Source organism: Armigeres subalbatus, chromosome 2, assembly GCF_024139115.2.
Source record: "Armigeres subalbatus isolate Guangzhou_Male chromosome 2, GZ_Asu_2, whole genome shotgun sequence".
Classification (NCBI taxonomy): Eukaryota; Metazoa; Arthropoda; class Insecta; order Diptera; family Culicidae; genus Armigeres; species Armigeres subalbatus.
The window spans coordinates 266,531,197-266,555,223 of record NC_085140.1 but is presented as its reverse complement, the minus strand read 5'-3'; the positions used below and the strand labels follow the sequence as shown (position 1 = coordinate 266,555,223).

At 40.7% G+C, this 24,027-nt stretch overlaps 1 protein-coding gene across 8 annotated transcripts in view; it reads left to right on the top strand.

Annotated features, from left to right (window-relative positions):
- Positions 1-5,502: 5,502 nt before the first annotated feature.
- Positions 5,503-24,027, top strand: part of LOC134212187 (nucleolar protein 4-like) — a 39,342-nt gene continuing 20,817 nt past the window's right edge. For 2 of the 8 annotated variants that reach the window (XM_062689824.1, XM_062689821.1), the window contains exons 1-2: positions 6,185-6,572; positions 22,830-22,914. In XM_062689824.1, the coding sequence (XP_062545808.1) occupies positions 6,528-6,572; positions 22,830-22,914 (130 nt within the window). In that variant the 5' untranslated portion in view covers positions 6,185-6,527. The other 6 variants (XM_062689825.1, XM_062689826.1, XM_062689828.1 and 3 more) reach the window with 5 other exon arrangements.

The following is a 24,027-nucleotide window of genomic DNA, read 5'->3' as shown; positions in this document are numbered from 1 at the left end:
AGTAAACATTTTGCAGTTATCGAACGGTTACTGTACTAGGAATGCGTACATTCACTCAGATGAGGTTGACCCGATTTTGTCACTCCCAGATTTTGTCTACCCCTGATTTTGCCTAACCCGATTTTATCACGTTTTCGACCCAATTTTACGCAAACAATAAAGATTTTCATGAAATAATTTTCACTGTCTGTAGCTTATTATGAATCATATATGAATACCTGTTAATAAGTTTGTAAGTCTCTTCGACAAAAAAATACGGATTCCATTCACGTATTTTGCCTTGCCTTCATTGGCTCCGTAATGAACAATATGAACAATATGAACAATATGACAATGAAAATAACTACTTAAAATACAATCATATACCAAGAAGGGGTCTCACAACTTGTTTTCTCAAATAACTGCCTCCATTAAGGAGGTTGATCCATCGACCTGGACTCTATTTCAAGACAACAACAAGAACTACTTGGAATACAAACATATACCAAGATGGGGTCACAAAACTTATTTATTCTTCGATTACTGCCTCCATTACGAAGATTTATCTACAGAACTTCGGTGGGGTTTGATCCCACGAAACCAGTACGCTAGACAGGTGTTCTCCCTACTAAGCTACGAAGGACCTCCGTCGTCCTCCGCAGCTTAGCGGGTACTGATGAAACCAAATTCACAGCACCGGGCATGTAGCCGAACTCTCGCAATACATTCTCAGAACTAACTCTCTCATGTTTGTTTTTGTACAATGCCAACCAAGTAGGATGAGTATTTAGTATTTTCTGGCTCCTACACACTTGCTTCACCACCAACGGCGCTCGATGAAGTAGGGTTGTGTGAGATTGTGCCAGTTGGTCGTCAGATCCCAAACCGACCACATAAGCGAAGAGAGATCGCCTTTCGAGTTCAGTACATTCAAAGTTAATTGTCTATGTTCCGGGTATTGAGCCACCCGGAGTGGAAATTAATTACTATGTCTGAAACTCGATTATGCATATGCACAACATGTGATAGATTAAGTTCCGGAAAGGTATTAAAGGAAAACCGCAACCTTCCGTCCTCAAAGTTCTGTGCAAAATTATCCTAGCCCGGATTCAGGAGAAGATCGATGCGACTCTCCGGCGGCAGCAATCCGGATTCCGTGCCGGAAGATCCTGTGTGGACCATATTGTCACGCTCCGCATCATTTTGGAGCAGGTCAACGAATTCCAAGAGTCCCTTTACTTGGTATTCATTGACTATGAAAAAGCTTTCGACCGTCTCAATCACGAGAATATGTGGGGCGCCCTAAGACGCAAGGGGGTTCCTGAGAAAATCATCGGCCTCATCGAAGCACAGTACGAGGCCTTTTCGTGTAGAGTTCTGCACAATGGGGTCCTGTCCGACCCTATCCGGGTCGTAGCTGGTGTGAGGCAAGGATGTATTCTATCACCGTTACTGTTCCTCATCGTAATCGATGAGATTCTGGTAGATGCGATTGACCGTGAACCAAACCGCGGGCTGTTATGGCAGCCTATAACCATGGAGCACCTAAACGACTTCGAATTGGCGGATGACGTTGCACTACTCGCGCAACGGCGCTCTAATATGCAGAGTAAGCTCAACGACCTTGCCGATCGCTCCTCCTCGGCAGGTTTAGTCATCAACGTCAGCAAAACCAAATCGTTGGATGTAAACACGGTGACTCCTTCCAGTTTCACAGTAGCCGGGCAACCAGTGGAGAATGTTGAAAGCTTCCAATATCTTGGTAGCCAAATGGCGTCAGACGGCGGTACCAAGATCGACATAGGCGCAAGGATCAAGAAAGCAAGGGCTGCCTTTGCGAGTTTAAGAAATATCTGGAAAAACAGGCAGATAAGTGAACGCACCAAAATACGAATTTTCAACTCTAACGTGAAATCTGTGCTGTTATACGCTAGCGAAACATGGTGTGTATCAGTAGAGAACACTCAACGGCTGCAGGTGTTCATTAACAGATGCCTGCGGTATATAATTCGGGCCTGGTGGCCTCACAACTGGATCTCAAACAACGAGCTCCATCGTCGTTATCACCAGAGGCCGATAGAAACAGAAATTCGGGATCGGAAGTGGGGCTGGGTCGGCCACACTCTACGTAGGGGCGGAAACGAAATCTGTAAACAAGCATTAGACTGGAACCCAGCGGGACATCGCAGCAGAGGCAGACCCAGAGGCTCATGGCGGCGAAGCCTCAATAAAGAAATAAAAGAAGTCGACCGAAATCTAACCTGGCAACAGGTTAAAGCGATAGCCGGGCATCGCTCAGGATGGAGATCTTTCAAGTCGGCCCTTTGCACCACCGGAGGTGTACAGGATCCATAAGTAAGTAAGTAGCAACCTTCCGTCCCTCCCAGTTGTTCTTCAATAACTGCATCCGTTACGGAGGTTGATCCATCGACCTTGACTCTATGGAGTTCGTAGACTACCTGGAGCCCACGACAACAACAAGAACTACTTGGAATACAAACATGACTGTATGGAAATCGTAGACTACCTGGAACTCACGACAACAACAAGAACTACATGGAATACAAACATATACCAAGAAGGGGTCACACAACTTGTTTATTATCCAATAACTGCCTCCATTACGAAGATTGATCCACAGACCTTGACTCTATGGAGTTCGTGGGATACCTGGAACCAATGACAACAAGAAGAACTTAGATTACAAACAAATACCATGAAGGCGTCACACAACTTGTTTATTCTCCAATAACTGCCTCCGTTACCAAGGTCGAACCCCATACCTTGACTCTATGGAGTTCGTAGACTACCTGGAGTCCTCGACAACAACAAGAACTACTTGGAATACACACATATACCAATAAGGGGTCACGCAACATGTTTATTCTTCGATAACTGCCTCCATTACGGAGATAGATCAGAAGATCTTGACTGTATGGAGTTCGTAGACTACCTGGAACTCACGACAACAACAATAACTACATGAAATACAAACATATTCCAAGAAGGGGTCACACAACTTGTTTATTCTTCAATAACTGCATCCATTACGGAGGTTGGTCCACCGACCTTGAATCTAAGGAGTTCGTAGACTACCTGGAGCCAACGACAACAACAAGAACTACTTGGAATACAAACATATATCAAGAAGGGGTCACAAAACTTGTTTATTCTTCAAACGCTGCCTCCGTTAGCGAGGCCGATCCCCAGACCTTGACTCTATGGAGTTCGTAGACTACCTGGAGTCCTCGACAACAACAAGAACTACTTGGAATACACACATATACCAAGAAGGGGTCACGCAACTTGTTTATTCTTCGATAACTGCCTCCATTACGGAGATTGATCCGAAGACCTTGACTGTATGGAGTTCGTAGACTACCTGGAACTCACGACAACAACAATAACTACATGAAACACAAACATATTCCAAGAAGGGGTCACACAACTTGTTTATTCTTCAATAACTGCCTCCATTACGGAGGTTGATCCACCGACCTTGAATCTATGAAGTTCGTAGACTGCCTAGGGCCCACGACAACAACCAGAACTACTTGGAATACAAACATATGCCAAGAAGGGGTCACACAACTTGTTTATTCTACGATAACTGCCTCCATTACGGAGATTGATTCGAAGACCTTGACTGTGTGGAGTTTGTAGACTACCTGATACTCACGACAACAACAGGAACTACTTGGAATACAAACATATACCAAGAAGGGGTTATGCAACTTGTTTATTCTCCGATAACTGCCTCCATCACGGAGATTGATCCGAAGACCTTAACTCTATGGAGTTCGTAGACTACCTGGAGCCCACGACAACAACAAGAACTACTTAGAATATAAACATATACCAAGAAGGGGTCACGCAACTTGTTTATTCTTCGTTAACTGCCTCCATTACGAGATTGATCCGAAGACCTTGACTGTATGGAGTTCGTAGACTGCCTGGAATCAATGACAGCAACAAGAACTAATTGGAATGCAAACATGTTTTAAGAATAGGTCATTGGATAACCCGAAACATATACTTTGAAAGCATTATATGCTAAGCACCATAAAGAGCATGTACCGTTTTTGAATTTACACGATAGACCTTTGGTTACGTTAGCAGACCATAAGATCTTATTCCTGGGATTTTTTTGGATGTCTTTGGCCTTACTCCAGGGGTTTTTGGAGACCCAGAATATATACTCTGAACACCGACTATTCTAAGAAGCGCAATGAGCATGTAATATATTTGAAACTGGTTGATAGTCCTTCGGTTACGTGTGTAGACACTTATGCCTTATTTCAAAGATTTCTTGTATAACCATGGACAAAAGTTGTGAACCTTGACAATGGGCAAAAAGTATATGAGTTTCTGTTTCCAAAACTGTCAAAATTATCTAAATCGGTTGAAAATTGTTAAAGTTAGGAAAATATCAATTTATGGGAACACGGGTACCCTGTCGGCCATCCACGTGGTAAAAAAAATCAGATGCCCCTCCCCACGTCCCTCCTCACTGTATCAACGTGATTTTCTCACAGATGCTACATTTTATGGAGTTCTTAGATGTCACCGAGTTTCAGCTTTCAGCTATAAAAATTCATTGAAATATCACCACTTGAATTTGAAAAAGGAACACGGGTACCCCGTCGGCCGCATAAGGGTTAATAGAATTCCAACGCAACGCAAGCAAAGCAGGATCATCTACTGATCATTAAGCACGTAGAATCAGTTAAATCCATGGTATCCATGGTACCCCAATTTGCGAACGCTTAACGAGCCATGCAAGACCCATGCGTTACTAAATCAATCTATATCAGCTCGTTCATTAAATTTTTACACACATTTATTATGACCATCCAATTGCCCATTGTACTTCGTTCACTCACGGTATCAAAACAGAAGCAGCCACCGTACTGGCGATGATTGAAACGAGCCGCACCGCTATGTGAAGGGCCTCCGAGATGCAAGACCGAGTCCGCACGGTGAGGGTTGCATACCCGGAGCAGCATAATCCCACCATTTCTGCTACGAAGAGTTTTCCTCGCGCGCGCGAAGTAAGAAGGGCCGTTGCCAAACCATCGCATCGTTGTCTTCATCCCCGTTGTCGGTCGTCGTCGTCGTTGGCGTCCTCATCATTGCCGCCGCTGCCGTTGGCGTTGGGTGAGTGATTGGATGAGGGGGTGTCATTCGCATCCCATTCCACGTGCCCCGACGACGGCCGGCGGTCGGTGTTCCAGTGTGGGATGGGAAAGGCAGAAAAGGGATTTTTGTGAGGTAGCTGATGGTTCGTACGAACGGCCTTAGCAATACATAATGCAAGAGCTCGCTCCGTACAGTCCTGCTGCTATCTCGGGAAGGAAGCAGCGTACGGCGGAAAAAACTTTTTTTGGTACATAAGAGAAAGCGTACCCTTCTCCACCCCCGCGGCAAATTCAGGCGATGTGCGGTGGCTTAGACGAGGGAAGTGGTCCTGCTTTGGCTGTCCCTATGTATAGAGGGTGCAGCAACGATGTTTTGGTCAGTCAAAACTTAGTATTCGGCGAGTAGTGACATCGGAAAACGGCGCTCCGGAAGGATTTAGGAGGATCTGAGCTGCTACATAGAGGAACCGTTCTCTTCATTTGATGATTTGCTTGGATGGATTTCTAAGAAGCTTTTAAGGAATACCACCACACTCCGTTACCCCATTCGGAACTCGAGCGAAGATTCTGAGGCCAAGGAGTCGCTTAGTAATCTTGCTACCACCCTCTAATCAACAGAAAAGGGGTTTCTCCGCAGCAAGAAGCCGAACAACCACCCCGAGAAGAAGTCGGGACTTGGATCGCTGGTGTGCTTGGTCTGGTGGTGGTGCTTCCTGCTTGACTAGCAGTGAGAGAGACCGAGAGCCACCCGAAAGGAAGGCAATCCGGAGAAGATCTTTAGCAGTAGCAACAGCACAGAAGCCTCCCCCCGAACTCAAGAAGGCGAGGGCGCATTCCATCTTACATTTTTCCTTCAAGGATAATAATAGTCGTTGGTTGGTCCTGGTAGAGCGTTTGTGCTGTTTTGCTCGTCGTCGAGTGCGGTTCGGTTTGCTATTCCAAACTTTTTGGTTCAGCCCAGTCTCACAGTGTAGGAAGCCCAGTCCAAAGTGTGTACAATACCAATGAGTGAGTTTTAACTGGAATCAGAGAGAAGACTGTTTCACAATCAACAATGAACAGTGTGTTTTATCTAATTCATAAAAAGTGATCCAACCAACTATCAACTATTTCGTTTTTCTTTTTTCTCCCTGGAATAAAAAAATAACATCGTAAATACAACAACGTTCAACGGTGCTTCCTCAATTGACGCGATTGGCATTGGTGTTCTGTGCTCCGGTGGCGGGAATTCATGAATGATTTTCGTGCATTTTTCTGTGCTGTGCCGTCGCGGGAAAACCATCAACAACGGCAATAACGTGCACGTGTCATCCACTTTCCGTGTTTTGTTTTCCACTTGGTCTCGTGTGAAATCGTAAATCGTCTGAAATTGCACGCGGAATATCTGTACGGCGACACGGTTGTTTCGGGATGGCAGCGAAAAGAAAGGCAACCGCAATGCTGCACAACAGCAAGGTGAGTGCAATTGTGGGAAATGTTTTTGCCTGGGGTGGTTAGGTGTGAAGAATTATTGATAACTAAAGGACTTTGAAGTGTGTAAGCTTATCGAAACGTTCTAAGTTGTTAACAGTTTTGGGTGGTAATTGCTGCAGAATGGATATGGTTCTATTTACCAGAGACTGGGGTAATGCGTAACCTTCATGTCGGTCACAAATGTGTAATTTATTGCACATAATAGCAAGGGGAAAAACAATTAAATTTCTCAGATATTTAAAAAACCGGTTCATTGATATTTACACCCAAATGATTTTTAACATAAACTGCTAAGACTCCATTGTCTATACAACGATTGATCATTTCTATCATCACTTCTCACCTTTGAATGAAGTATTCAAAAACGAATGATTGCAGAGCATTCCTAGTTGAATAGCGTGAAAGTTAAAGTTAAATGGTGCCAAGTTGATTATTATTGAGATTTTCTCTGATCTGTATACATAAAAATGATTTTGCATTGCCGTTGAAGCCATATAACTCACGAAAGTTTATCCGATTCCCATTACGCTTCCGTTGAATGATTCGTCTTTGCATCAGCAGTGTTTATATATAGAGGAAGGTGAAGAGACTTGATTCCCCTCTGTTTTATCGAGAACCAAAGTCGTTTTGTTCTAGCGTATTTTTTAGTATAGATCCTGTATTCCAGCGGTTCTCAACCTTTTTCTTGAGAGGTACCCCTTCAATCCTTTGCATTTATTGAGGTACCCCCTATTTTTTTCGCTGTAAATGAAAATAAGCGTAACTCAGAAGATAAAGGAAAAACGGACCTGAAAAATAAAGGAATATAGGGCTCTCCAAAAAGTTGTCTGAAGTTTTAGTTATTCCGTGAATTTTTTCAATTCAAATTAAGTTTATATACATGCTTCCTACAAGACTTTGAGGACTTTTGAGGCTTCCGAGCCTCTTGAAAGTAGGCTTCCATGCCTCTTGAAAAGAGGCTTCCAAGCTTCTTGAAAGGAGGCTTCCCAGCCTCTTGAAAACATGCTTCCAAGCCACTTGAAAGGCGACTTCCAAGCTTCTTGGAAGCAGGCTTTCGAGTCCCTTGGAAGGAGGCTTCCGAGCCCCTTGAAAGAAGGTTTCTAAGCCTCTTGGAAGGAATCTTCTAAGTCTCTTGAAATGAGGCTTCTAAGCCTCTTGAAATAAGGCTTTTAAACCTCTTGAAAGGAGGCTTCTAACCCTAACCCTAAAGGAGTTTTCCGTGACTCTTAAAAGGAGGAAACGAGGCTTGAGATGAGACTTGCGAGCCCCTTAGAGTGGGATTCCGAACCTCTTGAAGGAGGCTTTCGAGTCCCTTAGAGTAGGATACCAAACCTCTTGAAAGGAGGCTTCCGAGCCTCTTGAAAAGAGGTTTTGGAGTTTCTTGAAATGAGGCTTCGAAACTACTTAAAAGAAGCTTTCCGAGCTTTTTGAAAAGAGGCTTTCGAGCATCTTAAAAGGAGGCTTTGATGCATCTTGGAAGGAGGCTTCAGAGCCTCTTGAAAGGTGGCTTCTGAGCCTCTTGAAAGGCAGCTTTGGACCCACTCAAAATAAGGCTTCTCGGCCTCTTTAAAGGAAGTTTCAGAGCCTTTTGAAAGGAAGTTTCAGAGCCTTTTGAGAGGAGGCTCCGGAGTATTTTGAAAGGAGGCTTCGTAACCTAGTGGAACTTTCGAGCTGCATGGAAGTAGGCTTCCGACACACTTAGAAGGAGGATTTCAAGCCGCTTGCAAGGAAGCTACTGTACTTTTCGGCTTTTATGCATATTCCTAACATCTTATTCAACATTTTGTCTCCTTTTGTCCGACCTTTTGTCCCACAGACTTCATACACTTTGCTAGTTGGGCAGGATTCAAAAGTCTTTGATTTACTAATTGCCATACATATTATGTACAATACAAAGTTTGAGAATAAAAAAATATACAATTATCAAAACTTTATCATTGAATTTTCTTTTTTATTGGAATTGTAATACATCCGCCATTACGCATTCTTGTCCGAGGTACCCCTCTCGGCAAGCGAAGGTACCCCTAGGGGTACATGTACCCCAGGTTGAGAACCGCTGCTGTATACAAATTATCGTTGTGGATTGACACCCGTATGCATTCTGCAGGACGATTTCTAAATCCTAAAGATTTTTTTTAGAGACCATGCAAAATTTGAACAACTGCTCCTAACAAAGATTTTCAAGAGACCAAATGAAAATGTGGCGGGTTCCCGGTCACCTGTCACATTACAAGCAGTCATGATGGGAATGTTGTTTTGTTTGTTTTGTTTTGTTGAGATTCTAATGTGTATTTGCATTTTTCAACACGCCGTGGATAAACAAGCATGTCTGTAATTTGTATAGCCCACGTAGCGGTAGGATATTGTGTGGCAAATCAGTATAAAGTTGAACAGTAGGGTAAAGTCGTGGTAGCTGGTAAATAATTTTCAGACATCTATTTTGCAAAACTTGTATTTTTTTGTAAATTTGATTTACTAGCATGACCCCAAGCTATGATTAGATATTGCATGAGTGAGTGTATACAGCCATAGTAATACTTCAGAAGAGCGCTTCTTGGTACGTAGTTTTTGACTCGATACATCAAACCGCATAATGAAGCAACTTTACTCCGAGTTTGCTCTAAATGATCTTTCCATGACAGTATAGCTTTTCACTTTCTCTAACTATGTAGACCCAACTGACGGATTACTGTGCAGAGGATTTTTTTTCTCGGTGAATGGAACAGCATGTATTTAGTTTTAGATAGATTAATTAAATTTGTAATAATAAGTAAATTTGTATTAAAATAACTCATAAGCAAGTTCATGTCGTAACTTATACAAGAAACAATGTATGACAAATTGGGATTTGGATAAAATAGTGCTGTATCGTCTGCAAATAGTTTTGGAATACCTTTCAATGGTAAATTACCAATATCATTAACATATAGCAAAAATAGGAGGGATCCGATATTGCTTCCTTGCGGAACTCCAACTCACTGACAGATATTCGATCGGAATTTGACAGAGTTCAGCCGAATATGAATATATTACGAAGGATGCCGATGAGCTTCACCAAAAACATTAGAATATTTAAAGCTCTAGTCAAAATATAATATTAGGGCGAGCTGTGAGGAAACCCAATGCGATGGCTCAAAAATTGATCTAGAGTACGGTTTCGCAATCAACTCATTAACTAACATATCGACTAGAACGGAAAGTTTAACGAAAAACTCGACCAACGCTGGATACGTTCTGCTATTTCTCTATAAGAACTTTATACGAAATTGTGGTATTTACAAAATAGCTAGATTCATATTCAAATGTTACATAAAAAGTGTACAGAACCGTTGAGTTTTAATTCAAAATTTGTATAATAAATTAATTAGTATAACAATCTGGTAATTTTATATATATCAAGATTTTAAATATGTTTTGTTTCGCTCTTATACATACTTGTCAGGAAATTAGACACTCCTGTAATGGAATATTCGGTAATTGAGTTCATCATTTGATAGAGAAACTTTGTAGCATTTTAAATAAAAATTGAGCATTTATAGGAATCGTTAGACGAATTTTCCGTACTCTGGGGAAAGACACAAAAACATTAAATCAGTGATTTTTGTAAAAAATTAATAAAAAATACTGTTTTAATTGAACAATGAAATATTTTGGATCAATGTACAATTAGTGAGCATGCGTATACAGAAGCAAGAATTCGTAAATCAATAAAACAATTAATAGACCAATAGCTGAACATTTCACTTGGTGACTTCTTCTTCGATATTCTTTAGGAACAATGGAAAATCATTCCTCTTCACTGCAAGATTAGTGATGATTCCTAAACAAAATAATCATTTTTAAGAGTTTTGGCTCTGCTGCATCTATCGGTTTTGCCTCTACATGCTTTATAACACATCCAGTAAACATGCCGTCTCTCATGTCATTTTTCAGAACATTTTCATACAAATATTACACACGGGTGCACGGAACTTTTTAACTTGGTAAAACACAGATTGTATGGAAAATTTCCGAGGAATCTCCTACATACACAGTGATGAGAGCATTTTCATCAAAACAAAAACTGTTTTTTGTTCATCTCATTTTAACAACACGATGGTGCTGGGATACTCTTGCATGCGAAACGACATTAGCGTAAAGGTTCTCCCAAACACACGCGACGCGACACGATTCTATCGCTTGGCGACAGCGATTCTGTCGTCGTTGGTATCAGAGACGTTGTTTATAGATAGAGACCCGCGCAGAGTGAAGCCGAAAGTACCAAAACGAACCGTCAAACGCGGAACCAAACGAGCAAAGTAAACAAACATTATCTATCGGTGCTAAATGCGAGATAAGCATTGTAATCAACATTTTACAAAATATGAAAAAGTTTGAAAAGTTAATTAAATTAAGCTGTTTTTGGAATTCTTATACCAAGATTATTACTGCATTTCATCATATTCGTCGTTGCAGTATATACTGGTACATATATATGGCAATGGTGCTGAACGTGGCAGGATATATGGTTGGAGCAAACGAAATAACTGCTCATACTGAGAGTCACTTCAAGTTTTTACAAATTTTTATCACAACAGGATATTTTTGTCTGCTGGCCGTGAAGCCAGAATTGCTTTTATTCTCTCCGCGTGTCTCTATATAATAACATCGTCTATGGTTGGTATGGAAGCGTATATAGAACATTGTCTGCAGCGACCCAACGATGGAATCGTGGCGACTTGTTGTCGCCGTCGCGGTGATGAAATCGCTTAGGTTTGGGGGAGCCTTAAAGTAGCATTTTTTGATGACGCTGATTCTGCACAGGAGGGTAACGGCGACATTCCAAGTTATTTCAAAATGAACAGTAAATATTGTGCATTTAGCCCAAAACTGTTTATATGACGCTGATGAACTGGCAGCAAGGCCCACTTCCGACGAGATTCACACGGAAAAATAAATATGCAGCACTGCACGGTGTTATCTGCCACAAAATCGAGTTTGTTTTGTCGCTGACAACGTCGCTGGCACCAAGTTGAAGTTCGGAAGTCAATTTTAACACATCCGAACGCTCTTTTGTTGGTAGCAATTTTTTAATTTTGTTCTGACGTTCATGATGTCGGAAGTAAGTTCGGAAGTAAAACGTCGGAAGTCGGAATACAATTGAGTGCTAGCGACACAATAAATTATCACATCACAAGTAGACGCGTCTACACGACGTCGCGCGAAAACTGCACGCAAAGGACTAATAATCAATATTTAATAAGGAGCTGTCAAATCGTATGGACGCTTCGCATCGCACTTCGCGTCTACTCTGGCCGCACCCTAATACTACGTTTTGACAGGGCAAGTGAATTGAACAACTCAATTGAATTCAATTGACTTGCCAAAAGTTGACGCGCATATGACGTCACAGCCCTTAACATTTTCATTTAAATTGTGACGTCATGCTCGTTTGGAGACACGTTTGACATTTCGTTTGGAGACAGAGGATTTATCTTCGCTCATCTATATATTCCACTATCTATAGTCTAAACGTAGCATAAGGCTAACCTTTAAGGTGGTTATATAACCAAGCCATAAATCGGCCATCTTGGAAACCACGTGCTTTTTCAGTCAATTTTCAAAAGCACGGATTGAGAGAACCATAACGCACATAGTGGTGATACAATCGAAGAATCATTTGCTTACTTATGCTATACAATCGACTTCAGATTCAGCACTGGTGAAAAGTATTATGTTGTATTTTACGTATTGAAGATGGGAGTGGGAAAACATGTGCACGGAAAGGATAGGATTCGTTTTCATAGGGAAACGCTTCAGGAGCGTTTCCGTGGGAAAACAAATCCTATCCCGTTTGTGCGCATGCAAGAGAAAGATGATTAACGTCAGATAGCCTTATGTACTTCCGCAATCAGTTGAGTAGATGATGGTAGTGAGTATATCAGTTCTAAAGGTTACACTAAAGGTCAATAAAATTTGTTCTTGCTTCAATATCTGTTATCTGTGCTAAAAGATCAATCGTCTAGCTCAAACCTTTGTAGAGGTATGTGGCGGATCATCACCGACTGTTTAATTCATCTTAACTTCATGTATTTTCATATTTGTTTTGGGTTGATGGTTAGGGCTGGATAGCTTGCGATCGATTGAGGAGTTTATTATGCCCATATGGGTGACAGTGACATGCTTACTTGGGAAGAGTGATCTCCGAAACATAGTTTTCCTTTAGTACTTGCCACGGTGCCGTTCTGGCTGATCCTACAGACGAGTCGTATAAGGCAGACGACGATCGACTTTGGCGTTGAAACGGCCACCGTATTAGTCAGGATTCGGCCATGTAGCGAACTTCCCCGAGCGCTCGATTCGAGATCGCAGTGGTCGATAAACGGATAAACGGGATAATGCCAGTGATGATGGGAAGCAATCGCGGTCGTTGCAGAGGACGTTTGACGGGATCTAGTCCTGCTGCGGAGAGCTTCAACTGGTGTTGGCCCGGGCCAGTCCAGAGGGGACGCCCGCAATGCAATGGCGGCAGGCGTGCAAGTTCGTCGCAGATCGTTGGACGGGTTACGGACTAGACTTGATGCCGGTAATGGCCCTATACCAACGGGGTGCCAGCAATGGCGGAATTATTGAAAGAGTCGTCGGACGGGAAGCAGTCTGCAACCGATGGCTTGACTTATCGGCGATGTGCCAGCCCAGAGAGTACACCAGCAATGATCGTCGAACGAATAGCTGGCCACTATCAAGCGCTAGGTTGGATGAAGTGTCCTTCGCAGTTCAACGGAGGGAGGGCGATAGGGCATGAGCTTCGGCAAAACCGGGCAATAAAAATGGCGATTTTTTCTGCACTTTGCTTTACTACGGTTTCTTGAAATCACTTCTATCCACCTTAATAGTCTATCCCCTCTATGCTCGATCCTTTTTTTCCATTTTTTTCCAATTTTACCCTCGGAGTCGGAGTTTTATAACTTACGGGGAAACTTCTGAGTGAATTCTTGGAAGAATTTTAGAAGGAAATCCTAGAGGAAATCCTGTTTAGGCATTTCTTGGGAAAGTACATTAGACATTCCATCGTAAATTCCTTTGAAAGTTCTTTCGAAATCCCTTTGAGAGTTCCTCCGAAAGTTCATCAAGGAATTGTTTCAGAAATCTGTTCGGATTTTTTGTTGGCATTTCCTTCAGAAACCTTTCGATAAATCTTTCGGAAATGTCTTTGTAGATTTCTCCAGAAATTTCTTCGAAAGTTTTTTCCGGGAAATCCCCTCAAGACAATACCTCTAGTAAAACCATATGAAATTTCTTAAGGAATTATTTCCCAAATTATTGCAGTAGTACTTCTGGAAATTTTATTGGAAGAATTCTATCTAAAATTCATTAAAGAATAAAATAGTTTCAGATGAAAATCCTAATTTAATTTTTGAGGAATGAAATGCTCAAAGAATTTCCAAACGAAATTTCTGAAGGCATTCTTACAAGTTGTTTTGTGGATTCCTAAAAGAATTTTTGGATGAAGATGCGAGGACCTGACCAGTAGATAGTAACAGATTTATATCAGAACTTGTTATTCTGTTACAACAGTTATTTTTATAACAGCGGTTATTATAAAACATGTACCATTAGTAGATAAAATAACACAATTTGTTTTTTTTTGGTAAAAATAAACATAACACATGTTATGACGATCATGAAATATTCTTTCCTCCATTTTTGACAGAGAATTTATAACAAAATTATTACAGGTATTGTTATTTGTAACACATCTTATATATAAAAATGAAATGGTCTGTGTTCGTATCCACATAACTCGAAAACGGCTGGATGGATTTTTTTTCATTTCTTCAGCAGAAACATTCGTTATAGATTCCGACGGGTTTATATGATATTTCCTAATGGGAAAATTACGAGTAAGGTTGAGCAAACCGTGAATAACTAAAATTGTGATTCCTATCCGAACTTTGCATGGGCAGTTCGGAATGCACACTACTATGCAGGACAACGTCTGCCGGGTCAACTAGTATTAATATAATTCTGATAAAATTTTGTTACAGGGGGGTCCCGTAGCGTAGTTGGCTACACGTTCGCCTTATACGCGAATGGTCATGGGTTCGATTCCCAGCCCCTCCACCATACCCTCGTCAGTCGCCGGGTCCGCAGCCAGATCCGTTTTGGGGCACGCGCCTTACCGTCACGGCTGCCTGATGACGACTGACAACTTGTTCTTCTCGGAGGCATTTCTCCAACGTAACCTGGATTAATGGCAACCTTACAAAGCAACGATCATTGGATACATAACATGGACACACGGACACAATAATGGACTCACGACAAGATGGACTGGCAACGACAACAATAACAAATAATGGATGTCTAAAAATAGATTCTGTGTGGATTCTGTACAGCAGAATACCACAGTAGATCACGGCACAGTAACGGTTAAGAACACAGAGTGCCTACCAAATAAATATATGAATAAAAAACAATTGTTATGACTAACTGGTCGGTAAGATTCTCCAAAGAATTACACACGAAATTTCCGAATATCCATAGAAATATCTGGAAATGATCTAAAGGAATTCCCCGAAGTATGTCCGAAAGAACTTCCAATAGAATTTCTGTAGGGACTCCTAAAGGAGATTTTGATGAAAATCCTAAAGGAATTTTCGTTGAAATTCCAAGAATTTCTTCCTAGAGTTTCCGAAAAAAAATACCGCAGGAATATCCTAAGAAATAGGAGGAAGAATTTATTTTGGAAAATCCTGAAATAATTGCCGAAAGAACTTCTGAAAGAATTCTCTAACAAAAATTCTGAGGAATTATTCAAGCAATTTATGAAGGAATTCCTAATGGATATTCTGAACAAATTCCTGGGTGAAATGCTGGAACAATTTTTTTTATGAATTTTTGAAGGAATATTTGAAGGAATTTTTCAAGAAACTGCTATTTTCGGAGTAATTTCCCAAAGGAATCTCTTAAATAAATTCCGAAGAAATTCTTGGATAAATGTTAAAAGTAATTATTGGAGAAGTCTAAGAATGTGATTCGCGCGATCGATCATGTTATCGCTGTCACGCCAGCTTGTGAGTCAATATGATTATTTTTACTCAACACGCACTCGTCAGCTCCTAGAATATGTCACCACAGATACAAGCTCGTATTGGATCGTCAATTTTGTTTTTCGGTCTGAGTCAATCTTCTTCTGAATTGACTAGGGGCCCTCATTAGCCTAGCGGTAAGATGCGCGGCTATAAAGCAAGACCTACTGAGGGTGACTGAGTTCGATACCCGGTGCCAACTTAGACAATTTTCGGTTTGGAAATTGTCTCGACTTCCCTGGGCATCGTGTATTATGGTGGTAGCCTCAAGATATACGAATGCATAAATGGTAATTTTACTTACTACATGTGCACTAAGGTGGATATAATATAATAAAATAAATATAGTAAATGTCATTAATGAGCGAGATGGTCATTCAATCTCAGTGCCACCTAGAGTAAAAAAGTGGAAAGTATGCATTTTCCCATATATTTAGTCGATTTATCCCATATAAACTTCACGCTCGTTGAGCATCCACTTAGACTTGACGGATCTGGCTGAAATTTGTACAGTAGCTTCTGGAAGCAAAAAACTTAATTTTCAGGGGAAATACGTCTTGAAAAAATGATTTTGAATTTTTTATATAAGTGTGGTCCACCCTAATGTGCACGCACTTTGAAGAGCAATTATGGAGAACTGACTACAGTTTTTTGCACTGGAAGTGCCCCAGGCTGTTGAGTTTTGCCAAAAACTATTGATCTATATCGAAGAAATTGAAAGATTCGATGCCAATTTGTTCAAAAATAGTTTTTTGTTGTTTTGTCGAAATTGTGTAAAATGGATATATGCAGTTTCTCAAACAAATGATTCATTTGTATTGTGTCTCGTTTGCTCTCGGTATCGATACGGTAAGCAAACTATATGGCCCGATCACCGGTCAGTAGGCCAACAAGATGTAAGATGATAGTCTAGGATGTAACGTTGGCTCGTCATGCAAATTAATCAAAAATTCAGCGATAATACATCGTTTTGTAGAGAGATATTTATCACTGCTTCTTTAAAATAGTGTATAACGATCAAGCATATCTTAGTTGCATTACCCTAGATTCATGCACTCTTCAACTGATAAACGCAATAGACTTGTATGAAAAATAACTTTAGTTCGGTTTTAGCAACCACTTAGACAGGCAGGCAGAGTTTTTTTTCTTTTGCCCAATAAAGTAGCTTTCTCAATGGACTTCCCTATTTTCACACATTAGATGAACAGATAACAATCACACTATTTTAGCATTCATATATTTATTAGTATAGCGACACGAATAACTAAAACGGATAACTCGTTGCCAAAATACAGCAAATACACAAATTCCAGCTCGTTGGTTGTACCAGATTTTTCACACCTTCCGGGACGGGACCATTAAACTTCCTGCAGCCCCACGACTTTAAAGTTGTGGGGACATAGTTCTTCGTAGATTTTTCTATCGCAAGCAGAGAGACTTGCTGTGCCATGTTCCAAACTAACATTCGTGATCCTAAAAAAAAAAAAAGTCTTGGCTACGCTAAGCATAAGAGTGTCATCATAAATACAGTAATATTCCGATCTTATCACCCCCCCTGGTGAACTTTGGGGTGATAAAACAGGGTATGTGACAAAATTGAAAAAAAAATATTTCCAATTTTTTAATTCATTCGACAAATATGAATCATTTTATGACTTGGAAAGGCCAAATGCGTGAACGGTACCCGTTATTCCTTGTCGAAATTGCTTACAGAATATTTCCCAGGTACTCAGAAGTCGTTCATAATAAACTGCAGGCGGTGAAAGAAAAGATATTTTAGTTACTAGATAAAGATTGTCGCTGTCGTCGCTGTCCGGAACATCTTTTGCTGGCGAGGATAGGGGAGATAAATGTCAAAGAAGGAAAATCCATACGATTTGACAGCTTGGTACCACACATGTTTCGGACAGCAGAACAAAGGGAGCCGAAGCGACAATCTTTATCTAGTAACTAAAATATCTTTTGGTGAAAGTTATTTCATGAAAATTAATGTTGTTTGTGGTATTATTTACAAAAATAAAAAGAATGACAAAATTTTTTGGGGTGACAAAATCGGGTCGAAAACGTGATAAAATCGGGACGTTATAAAATCGGGACGTTATAAAATCGGGTCGAAAACGTGATAAAATCGGGGAGTGACAAAATCGGGTCAACACTGTATTAGCATTATGTTATTTATACGAATGCATACATTGTAATATGGCTTGTGACCTCACAGTTAATAACTACCTACTATATGCTAACAAACAAGAAAGAAGAACACTATCATAAACAACATCTGCTAGACATACACTGCTGTCCAGAGTTTTACAATAAACTTTTCATTGAAATTGTTTCAAATTCAAATCTTGGACTCGCCCAAGAATATGAAAATTAAATAAAAAAGTTTGGACTTGTCTGTTAGTAGTATTCAAGCAGTAAACACTCGTGTGAAAATATCCAAAGAATCTGCACGAGTTGTTTTGAAACCTTTGACCAATACAACAGTTTGTTTTATAAACTAACAGTTATGTTTTCTTGTGTACTTATATTGAGGGGTTTAATGTTGCTCTCGTGACATTCAACTTGAGACAATCTATGATGTTTATGAATGCTGAGTTTTGTAGATTTAGTTGAATATTTTTAGCAAAACAAATGTAATAATTTGTAAGAAATAAAAATGGTACTTCTTTATTTATAAGGTTTTTTTTACTCATATCTCCTTGCTCCTAACCCTCGTTATTTGACTTCGATGGCATTATCGTTGAACCTTCAAAAATCAAAAGTATTCGAAACTTCGAAAACCACCAGCAGCACAAAATCTCACGGAAAAAAATCACTGAAAATCAATACCATTCTCGAACCATTAGACCAAATATACGGTTCCTCCTACCGATGAACTCAAGAAAAGGTTCGCTTGTTTCCCGAGAAGCAAAAAAAAAACACACCCACAGCCAGAAGTCTAACTTCCAATCTCCTCGCAGCCTCATTTCAACCTACCCCGAAAAAAGCTATTTGGTCGTTTCCATCGTCTCCTTACGCCCCTCTGGCTGGACCTGGCCCTGGAAAGGACACCTCCGGTCCTCTGCCATGTCATCTATCTTTTTTAATTCTTGACAGTTTGAGCGCCAACAAGAAATGAGGAAGGAACCCTCCCACCGCAGAAACGCCACAGCAGCAAGCATCCACGCCGCTTCTACCGTTTGTGTGTGTCGCTCCTCCCGGCTCTACGGGGACCGAACGGTGCCAGTGTGCAGTCAAGCAGGAAGGCAGAAAAAAATACACACCGAGGAACGTTCCGTCCCTTCTACGGCTTGGCTGCTGGCGGTGATGCTGATGTACACACTGTTTCCCGTTTGGGCTCATTCCCTTCGGTTCCTCCAAGACTTTCTAGTGCTGGCGTTGGTCGTTCCTTGGTTGGGCAGAAGGGGATGAAAATTGGTCGACAACAGCATCGGCATCGGCAGCAGTGAACTAAGGAACCTTTACAGGAGAAACAGGAAAGAGGGTTTTCTTCTTGATCCCAACCATCCACATTCGAAGAAATATAAAAGTTGGATCCCGATGGTCTGGGGGACAAACTGCTGGATGGATAACGAACCCAAGGAGGGTTGCCATTACAGCGATTGTCATGCCATGTGGCGTCACGGGTCATCGGTGGATTATAAAAAAACAAAAATTTAACTCTTCAATTGGTGTGATTATTGCAGTGTCAATTATTCTATTTAACTTGTAGTTGAAACATCATTATTCTCATTGGCGTAACTAATGAAAAATTCTAGGGGGGGCTAACTTTTTTTAAACTTTTCTATTTCAACACTCATAACACAGAAAGTTTACCATTTTCGCTCGATTCAACTGATGTATATTGTTCGCAAGTTGGTCTAACAAATATCAATGGACGACTTAAGTATTTCAAACGATGTTCATCGACACTCAGCCCTGTTACAAAAATCAAAAAAATTCGTAGGATTCCCAAAATCCTTGATAGGTTCAGAAAACCATAGGTGTTGCGCTCGCCGTAAATAGAATGTGAAGCACGATCCTGATTTTTTTGATTTGCTTCGAACCTAGAATACATTATAAATTAAATATTGGATAAATTAGTTAGTTAAACTCTTTTCGCCAGCTTTCAATTATTGGCCTGGCAATCCCTACGAGCTTTCAAACGGCGATCTGACCACAACAAACTAACCTTTCTTTTCTGTTAGAATAACTTCTAGGATGATTTAAAAAAAATCAGTTTTACATCCCATTATAACTTATTGGTCGTTAATTTTCAATTTAGTTAAAAAAAATTGCAACAAATTAACTTATAAGAGCATTTGTTAACACATAGGAACATTTAACACATCTTTTCTCCCGAGCAGCACATATCAGGCAAAAATAGTTGCACAACTCCAGTGTGACTAAATCTGGTCACATATGAGTTAATCAGTGGACTAGATATGAGCAATACTTATACAAAGTAACAAATTTTCTAGGGGGGGCTAGCCAGATCCTAGGTGGGGCTATAGCCCCCCCTAGCCCCCCTGTAGTTACGCCAATGATTATTCTATCAATTGTTTATATTTGTATACCAAGTCATTTATTCGGACTGATTTACATACAGATAACTAATAGTTGCCATTCGTAAGAAATGAACATTTTCTCAAAACTACTCACATTTTACATGTTTGCTTATTGTAATAAACAAAAAGGTTTTGAAAACATTACCTCACATTTTCACCATCCGTACTGAAGTTGCGAACCTCTGGAATAAACGGTAAAAGCAGCCGGCAGCCAACGTCAAAAAAAAGTCCGAATCGAATTTTCCTCCAGCTTCCTCATCTAAGTTTTTCCTCCTCCTCAGGCCCACCCCGCACCGTTTTTCTCATTTTCTTATCTCGCTTCTCGGTTGGAGCCCCAATGAGAGAGCCGTTCGGCACTTCCGTAGCACCCGCATTTGCCGGCTCCGTCCTGGCAAGTCCCATTACAGATACCCTTTTCGAGCGATCCTTTTTCCTGCTGTCTGATGGCTGAAAATATAAAAATTAATTAATCTTAAGCCGAAGAAAGAAGACCTGGGGATATGACAAGGGAGCAGACCTGCAGAAGCAAAGGACCAAGCAGAAGGCGACCGACAGCGTCAACGAAGAAAAAAAAAACAACGAGGGGACCAAGGTTTTCTTCTTGATACTGCTGATGATATCCCTGTAAGACGAAAAGTTGGAAGGACCGAAGAATAGTTGCTACGGGGATGGCGGCACGCCGGAGCGGGGTGATGGGTGGGTCCGTCGCCGTGGGAGTGAGGCTCAAGGAAAGGAGTTTTGGGTAACACTCGAGGGGTTGGGAAATTCTTATAAAGGCTAAAGTTTCAGAAGACGAGAGTGATTATATTTTGCGAGGGTTGCTTTTGGGTACAGTGACAAGGGGGTGACAGCGGAATTGAGGACATGTCCGAATAGTGGGTGGTTGATGGAGATTATATGTATTGAACTCATCCCATCTCACGCACCCGTTTCCCCATGGTCCCATGTCGGCCTTCCTGTGCTGTAGTTCAATCGTAGGCAATGAGCGTAGAATAATATATTATCTGTATCGAGCTTGGTATTTCTTTTTACGTTTGGCACTCCCGAATGTAGACATGGCATGTATGAATCGATTCACCCTCGGCGGTATCCACCCTGGGTTGATTGGGAGGGAGAACAACCATGCTGCCTTCCAATTTCTCATTCCACTGGCCACGTCAACGTAAGCTGCGTTGTAGGCACAAACATCGATTTCCACTCACGAGTGGATGTGGTGTAGCATCCAGCGAAGGGTGCACCACCCACAGGCTCTTCCAGATGCATCCGTTGCAGTACGTTCTGGAAAGCCGTTTTGCCACATGCAACCCTTCTATTTCCCGTACAGCGCACTTAATCACAAATGGGGATGCAGATGCAGTTTCTCCTCATCTCGTTTCGAATAGCCCAAGGGGGCGCAGAGTTGTGCTCATTCCACCAATGCAATTCTCACTTGCGTATGGTACAAGCACTAATTTGAAAATCTCGCTCATCTTCTACACCCATTCGAAGTGTAGCATCATACTCACTATTCACGCACTTTAGCTGGACCGTCATCAGTCGCCGGAAATATATGCGAAGTCAATGAAATCATACCCTCCGACCCTTTCGGATGTTTTATTTCCTTTTTCCAGTATCGCAGAGTATCCAAGTTGTGTTATATTGCCAAAAGGCAAATGCAGAACTTCATATTATTCAAGAAATATACAAATGACTATTTTATTTAGCGCGAATTGTACGTTTGTCCAATCAATGACATACTACGGTAAAAGGTAAAAGAAATCGTGTTTTGCAACAAGTTGTGTTAGATTGCATTGATGAAAATTTATTGGGCAAAGTGGACACATTATCTTTTCGGCATTCCTTCATATTCATCATGTTGGAGGTACATGAAGCAAAGCAAAATTGCGACACTTTTGAATGAAACATTTAACGCAAAACGCCCTAGCGATGCCAACTAGTGATGAACCACGCGTCTCCACTCACTTCTACGCACATCCAACTAGAGAGAAATAAGCGCGTGGTAGGAGAAGAGGAGCCAAAACGCCTTTTCGGTATTTACTCATATTTATCGTGTTTGAGATGATCGTAACAAAACTAGACCCAAAATTATGTAGGTTGTGCGAAGAAAAGTGTAAAAATATTATATAGAAAGGTAGGAAAAACCGAAATTTTCTTCATTTTAATAAAACATCTAATATTTTGGCGAAGCAAAACGCCTTAGTGGGACTAACCTACAATGTCCTGCTACGCGTCTGCACGCCATGCTCATGCCAGAATGTTGATTCGCCGACACGTGGTGCGTTGTTTCCTCAAAACTGCTAGCTAAAATGCGATTTTCCTCATAAGTTTTCCGGCACCGAAATATCACCGCTTTTTTGAAATGTGAATATTATTAATATTATTAATATGACTGACTGCTATAGAAAACTATATCATCAGCCAGCTATATTGTTCAACTGTAGCATGAGGTAAAAATACCCATAAAAATCGTTACAGCTAAGAGATTAAAGCAGTATTTTCTTAGCTAGGGCATATTGCCCACGGGTAAATGAAAGGCCTAATAACCAGATGTATATCAAGCCAACTAATAAACTCTGCAGCATTTAATAAAATATGTTTTTTATGCTCTTTTTTTCTAGGACTCATTATCCATGCCTTTTAACAGCGAAACGCCCGATAATAATGGAACACCTGGAGCAACAGCCGGCGAAGATGCTTACGCAGGTACGATCTGTTTCATTTGCTCTACATGCCGTTAAGGACAGTTACAAAACTCTGATAATTCCACCTAGCTGTGTTGGCACCCATCTCGTGCGTTAGAAATAACTCTAATGAGCAATAGACAACTTGAAATCCTATGCCCTGTATACGGTAGACATATTTGCACCAATGGAGTACGTTTTGTTATGTTTTGTGTTTAAGGACAAGCCTCCCGGAATCCTAATTCAAATCTACTCTCGTTTTCAAGGGAACACTACTCAATACGGAAAGCAACGCACAACTATCATTTTTATTATTTCAGCTTTGCTGTGTTGCAGCATGCGTGAAATAATAAAAATGACAGATGTGCGTTGATTCCATATTAAGTGGTGTGCCCTTGAAAACACGAGTGAGTTTAGGTTTTCATTTCGGGAGGCTTATCCTTAAGCTTAAGCGGTTAAGAAACTTTTGCTTCAACCGTTGTTCAAAATTAATTTGACAGCTGGTCAATTATGAGAGAAATATTACTTTTTCATACAGAAAAGTGGCAGCTCCTTTTATTTAACATGCAGGCGTTATTAGCGTTACTAAATTTGCTCTATTCACCAGCTCCGTACTGCTCAAGGAATGTCAGTAGCGGAACCCGGGCAGAAGCCATGAATAGAATAACAAAACATGATATGGATTTGATTGATATAAGAGATAAAAGAACAGGCAACAATATCAAGAATTTGCACCGGAACATCATTTAAATATCAAGATATGCTATGTATAAGAACAAACTAATGGCACATGATATTGATCACTTCTTACAAATAACATAACTTGATCTCCGCTTGATATTTTAGTGCCAAATATTGATATTGTCGTCTGATATTTTATCTCTTATATCAATCATGTCCATATTTCATTTTGCTATCTTATCAACATTTGATATTATTGAGCAATTTTCGTCTACTCGGGAATCTATTCTTGTCCATTTCTTGGTCTATATTTTTGCACACTACTTTTAAAGTCCGTACTACCCTTTATTTGCTACCTTAATATTACGCTGCTCATACGGAAAGGGTTTAAGAAAAATTTGATCAAATTACCAAAGTAAATTTGACAATTGATCAAGTACGGGAGAACTGTCAC